We start from the raw sequence: 6,561 nt of genomic DNA, 5'->3' as shown, positions 1-6,561 counted from the left end.
CTGTAAGAAGCATATCAAGGTTCTGGCGTGGCCTAGCCAGTCTCCAGACCTAAACCCAATAGAGAATCTTTGGAGGGAGCTCAAACTCCGTGTTTCTCAGCGACAGCCCAGAAACCTGACTGATCTAGAGAAGATCTGTGTGGAGGAGTCGGCCAAAATCCCTCCTGCAGTGTGTGCAAACCTGGTGGAAAAACTACAGGAAACGTTTGACCTCTGTAATTGCAAACAAAGGCTACTGTACCAAATATTAACATTGATTTTCTCAGGTGTTCAAATACTTATTTGCAGCTGTATCATACAAATAAATAGTTAATAATAATAATAATAATAAATTTTATTTATAATGCACTTTACATTTCAGGGAAATCTCAAAGTGCTACAACAACAAGGGGTTAAAAACAGTTCCAGAAATTAACAATCGCAATAAAACACCGTAACAAAAAATTTAAAACCATGACTGTTAAAAGGCCTTTTGAAATAAAAAAGTCTTTAGGCCCTTCTTAAAAACCTCCAGAGTTTGTGTTAAAAAATCGTTAAAAAATAGTTAAAAAAATCATACATTTTTTTTAGATTATGTCTCACAGTGGAGATGCAACTACGATGACAATTTCAGATCTCTCCATGATGTCTAAGTCAGAGAACTTGCAAAATAGCAGGGTGTTCAAATACTATACATACAATTTTATTTATATAGCACCAAATCACAACAACAGTTATCTCACAGCGCTTTTCATAAAAGAGCAGGTCTAGACCGTACTCTATGATGGTATTTACAGAAGCCCAACAGTTCCCACCAAGAGCAAGCACTAGGCGACAGAGGCAAGGAAAAACTTCCTTTTAAGAGGCAGAAACCTCGAGCAGAAGAGGAACAGAGAGAAAAAGAGAGGGATGTAAGGAGAGAGAGAGGGGAGGGAGGCAGCCTACACAATATACACACAGAGGTACAGACAGTGAAGGTGATGTTGCTATAAACTAAATGAAAAATGGTACAGATATTTATAATAGTGTTAATGGTAACAATCGTAATGTTAATGATTATAACAACAACAATAAGACTAGCAACAATAGTCGTTGCAGCAGAGGGTGTCGAGCAGGAACACGGGGGCAGCAGGTGACCCGTCAGCCACAGATCCAGACTCCACAGCTCCAGAGCCAGAAAACCTGCAGGAAATGATAGGAGGAGAGAGGAGAGGGACGAGAAAGCACAAGACTACCAGAAAGGGGAGAAGTTGTGTTAGTAACATGCAATAATGGGATGAGGTTGCATACAGAGGGAGAGAAAGTAGAGGAGAGAGGAGCTCAGTGCATCATAGGAAATCCTAGGCACCAAAACTACTTGTTTAGGTTTAGAAACCAAAACTACTTGGTCAGCTTTAGGCACCAAAACTACTTGGTTGGTATTTTGTGCATTTGTCTTGAAAACTAAACAAGTAGACTCATGATACTATTAAATCGCAAATTGTAATAATGTATATACCTTGCAAATTGTAATAATGTCCGTAATATAACCTTTTCTTCAAATTGTGCAGCCCTAGTTAGGAAAAGACCATGGTCTGGGCTATGTTACTTACATGATTTAACTTATGTAACATAATTAAGAAGAGTTAATGGTGACTTTTTGTTTTACACAGTAAACGAACACTGGTCGGCTGACGCAGACTTTTCTGATATTTATACTAGGCCTACTTTTAGTGTTGAACTATGACGCTAAAGGCTGCCTTCTGCGTTGGGATGTGACCAAGCGCAGGTATTTGACGCCCTAGGAATGAGAGCAGGCTTGTCCAAACTGGAAAGGGCCGCCAGCCCTGAGTCCAGGTTCTGCTCCTGGTTTCTACCTGTTTAAAGGAAGTTTTTTTTCTTGCCACGATGACTAAGTGCTGCTCATGGTGGGAGCTGCTGTAAATATTATAAAGAGTTCAGTCTGCTCCTGTTCTGTATGAAAGTGCAATGAGATAACTTCTGTTATGATTTGCCGCTATATAAATAACATTTAATTGAACATTTATCATCATCATTATTATAAGATGAAAGATTTCATAATTTTAAAAGAGCGTTTTCATTATATCGAGATTAAGCTCTTTTATTACGAGATAAAGATAATCAATGAACCCAGCGACCCTGTACGCAGGATAAGCGGTTGACGATGGATGGATGGATAGATAATCAATGAAGCGTCTCGGTTGTTTGTGAATATGATTTTGTCCCATGTGGTTCAGTTTAACTCAGTAACTCTGCTTCACCTGTGTTGTCTTTGTTTACCTGCCTGTGATCGGAACTGAACATGTTCTGCAGGTGAGTGAGTGTGTGTGGGGCGGCGAACAGGAGTCGAGCAGCGAGGAGGGAGGAGGCGGGACCACATGGGAAACACAAGCCATGGAGGTCAAAGGTCAACTCATCTCAGCACCTGGTGAGAGCAAACAACAACAATATATGTGTGACTATATGTTAATGAGGACAGGTGTGTTACCTGTTACGTGTGTGTGTGTGCAGACCCTCTCACCTGTACAAACAGGAAGGAGAGGGAGCGAATGGCAGAGCTGCAGGAGAGGAGGCGGAGCCTGCAGGCGCTGCTGAGCGCACGATTGGCTGAGCTGAGACGCATCTGTCTACAAGAGGCGGTGAGTGATGTCATAATTAGACTCCTCCCTCCAACAGGGATTGTTCTCCTGGATCTCTGGTCCTCTCAATCCTGGGGCGAGTTCAGCGCCAACAAAACGTAGCAAAACATTTTTTTCAATGGAAACAGTGGTGCTGCGAGCGCTCTGTATTTTCCTGCCTTTTTAAGAGAGACCCATTAAACTGCTTTTCCAGTCCTATATTATAGTTCTGTGACTCCTGTATGGCAGCTTTGCATCATTCAAAGTTCAAACAATCATTTTCTATCTTATACTGTCTCTTCATGTAGGCCTTCATTTCAGCCTCTGTCTGAAACAAGCTGTAGATGCTCCTGTCTCTTTAAGGCCCCCCTCTCAAAGCCCACTGTCTTCTGATTGGCCTGAAACATGTTACCAGGCTGTTGTTGTCGCTGGGCGGAACAGGCAGACTGAGCGTTGCCGTGACGTTGCTATGGGAGCACATGACCATATATGGAACAGCGGCTCCGTCTGGCTCCTGGTGTCGTATTACGGAGCCGTTGGTAGAAACAGCAGTTGAAAACAGAGCGTTCAGAACAGGAGGAAACCTGAGGTTTATGCTCACAGGGATTTCTTTTAAATACTTTAACCTCATATTTGAAGCTTTGGCCATGTTTAACATGAACATCCAACATTATAACACTGTAGATAAGTCATAAAATGTGGAAAAGCACAATAACAAACTTATCGCAGATGATTGGGTAACACCTGGGACACGCCCACCAAACAGAAGAAAACTTACCTCAAACGGGTGTAAAGCGTTTTGAGTCTGAACTCGCCCCGGGCCTGGGAGAGGAATTGTAGTACAAGAAGCGACTGCTGAGTGAGTTTAATATGATATAATAGAAGGTGGGTTTTCCTGTGTTTTCATTGGTCAGGAGCTGACGGGTGCGGTGCCCAGTGACTTCCCCCTGGAGGCGGGAGAGAAACCCCCCTGCGTCCGACGGAGAGGTGGGACGTCTCGCCAAGGGAACAGGAAGTGTCGAGCAGAGGTGAGGAGCTCTGAGTCCATGTTGATCTGACATCATCGATCGCCGTGAAATGACCTTTAGAATAATAAATAAATAACGGTTAAACCGGTCGATTGATCAGGTCTGCACGAGACCTTTGAGACCAGACTGAACCTGAATGCTGCCACCGCTGTGTCTGTGTTCCTTCCTCTACTGATTCAACTCGTCACGCTAGTTCACGATTTTAAGCCCAGTTTGTGAGCCGCTGTCCGTCGGGCTGTGATCGGGGTCAAACAGCCATCGATCAGCGCTCGCCAATTGTTGTGTGACCTTCTTAACCAAGCATCAAAACCGCCGACGCCAGAGATCCACCTCCAGCCAATCGGAGCAGGCAGCTACTTTCTTACTCGCCTCCGACTCTCTGCATCTCGCCGTGAAATGACCGGCAGCAGGATGTGCTGGTTCGTTCTTTCACCCAGATTTTTTATCTTTATTATTTTTATCTTTTTAATTATTAACATGTCCTGTTTCGCGTCATTTCACGTGTCACTTTTCACGTGTGTTCTCGTCAGGTGACAGTCGTGTTTCTGCTGGTGACGCTCGAGGACGCGGACGATTGGCTCAGACGAGTCGGGCTCAAATAAATAATGTGAAGTCAAATAAGATCTTCACTTCCTTCCTCTGTGTGTGTTTTCAGGAGGAAGACTCTCAGCGTTCGAAGCCGAAGAAAACTTTATTCAGCGGCGCTCTGAGGAAACACAGCGACTCTGAACACAACAGCAACACACAGACACAAACACACCACGGCAAGAGGACTGTACACAGAGGCTGCCACACAGGTAACACACACACAGGTAACACACACACAGGTAACACACACACACACACACACACACACACACACACACACACCACGGCAAGAGGACTGTACACAGAGGCTGCCACACAGGTAACACACACACACACACACACACACACACACCACGGCAAGAGGACTGTACACAGAGGCTGCCACACAGGTAACACACATACAGGTAACACACACACAGGTAACACACACACACACACACACACACACACACACACACACACACCACGGCAAGAGGACTGTACACAGAGGCTGCCACACAGGTAACACACACACAGGTAACACACCCACACACACACAGGTAACACACACACACACTTACACACACAGGTAACACACACACAGGTAACACACACACCACGGCAAGAGGACTGTACACAGAGGCTGCCACACAGGTAACACACACACACACACAGGTAACACACACACACACAGGTAACACACACAGGTAACACACACACACACACAGGTATCTAATGTTAGCTGTTGATCCACTTAAGCTAACGCGTGTGTGTACGTTATTTCCATATTGCCAAAGTTAATGTGAAATAAAGACAAAAATATTTAATAAAGACTCCGAGCAGATCTGAGACCTACATTTATGTAATTTGTCCGAGTAGCTTAAGTTAGCGACCGTTAGCTTAACTTGATATGAACATTAGCGCTGTAACATTAAAGTGCAATTTATACTTCTGCGTCTAATCAACGATGTTGGCTACGGGGCTGCGCAGAGGCTACGCCGTCGCCTGACGTGCACCTCCTCAAAAATGTAACTACACGTCAAGTTGACGCGGACCGTAAGCTCTGTGATTGGTCGGCTGGGTAGCCTCGCAACGCCTCCGAGCCAACAGGAAGTGTTCGCGCTTTGAAGTAACTTTTACTAGTGGCCAAAACGGCGACAATGAATCAATATATTTGAGCGTCACAACCCGAGCGAAATGACTCGTTTCGCTATCAGAATGTGAGCCATTCGGCCGGTAACATTTGAAAAGGCTACACCAGCCGCACGTTTACTATTTTACCCCCATTTACGTTAGCGGAGCGCTAACAGGAAGTTAGCCTGCTCGGCCGGCAAAAGTCAACACAGTGGACGCTGTAGCGGTTCTGCCGTCTAGCGTTTGGGGGTGTAATTGCAGAATGAAAGACGCACAAGTATAAATGCATGTCTACGTGCGTAGCCTACGGCGTAGCTACGCAAGTAGACACTACGCAGGAGTATAAACGGGCCTTAATACACAGCTATTGTCGGGCTGTGTTAAATAAGATTATTTAACTTAAAAAAGATTATTTAACGGCTCTGGGGTCTCCATAGTTGATCCAAGGACCCGTTAAAACTATGTCCGTAAGCCCTCCGATGTACAGCCAATCACAATCTGTCACGTCATCACGTTATGTGACGTTATCAACAGGCCCCCGAGCAGATCCGGTACCTACACCGGCGGATCCTTACGATCAAACACTGATCCGGATCTCCAGGTGGATCTGCCTCTGCGTGGGCTTTTTTTCCTCAGGGTGTGCGAGACGGGACGGCGTGCTGACGGCTTTCTATTCATCAGCACACACGCTCGGTAGATGTTTCAGGAAGACGAGGAAACCTGCTTCTTCCTGCTTTTATTCTGAATCTGATTGTGTTTGTGTTTCCAGACGACACAGTGAGGTCAGAGAGCAGCTCGACATCAGACTCCACAGGACACGACAACGGTAACACACACACACACAGACACACACACACACACACACACACACAACACACACACACACACAGACACACACAGACAGACACAGACACACACAGAGACACAGACACAGACACAGACACAGACACACACACAGAGACAGACAGACACACAGACACAGACACACAGAGACACAGACAGACACACACACAGAGACACAGACACAGACACACACACAGAGACACAGACACAGACACACACACACACAGACACAGACACACACACAGAGACACAGACACAGACACACACACACACACAGACACACAGACACACAGACACACAGACACACAGACACACACACAGACACACACACAGACACAGACACACACAGACACAGACACACACACACACAGAGACACAGACACAGACACACA

At 45.4% G+C, this 6,561-nt stretch overlaps 1 protein-coding gene across 5 annotated transcripts in view; it reads left to right on the top strand.

Moving 5' to 3' along the window:
* Positions 1-6,561, top strand: part of ccdc120a (coiled-coil domain containing 120a) — a 42,083-nt gene that overhangs the window by 23,755 nt on the left and 11,767 nt on the right. For all 5 annotated transcript variants that reach the window (XM_046057671.1, XM_046057674.1, XM_046057672.1 and 2 more), the window contains 5 exons: positions 2,293-2,407; positions 2,491-2,618; positions 3,512-3,625; positions 4,281-4,422; positions 6,096-6,152. In XM_046057671.1, the coding sequence (XP_045913627.1) occupies positions 2,293-2,407; positions 2,491-2,618; positions 3,512-3,625; positions 4,281-4,422; positions 6,096-6,152 (556 nt within the window). The remainder of the gene's footprint in view (positions 1-2,292; positions 2,408-2,490; positions 2,619-3,511; positions 3,626-4,280; positions 4,423-6,095; positions 6,153-6,561) is intronic.

This window comes from Micropterus dolomieu, linkage group LG08 (genome assembly GCF_021292245.1).
Source record: "Micropterus dolomieu isolate WLL.071019.BEF.003 ecotype Adirondacks linkage group LG08, ASM2129224v1, whole genome shotgun sequence".
In the NCBI taxonomy this organism is placed as follows: Eukaryota; Metazoa; Chordata; class Actinopteri; order Centrarchiformes; family Centrarchidae; genus Micropterus; species Micropterus dolomieu.
The sequence above is the reverse complement of the archived record's forward strand: the minus strand, read 5'-3'. Positions and strand labels throughout refer to the sequence as shown.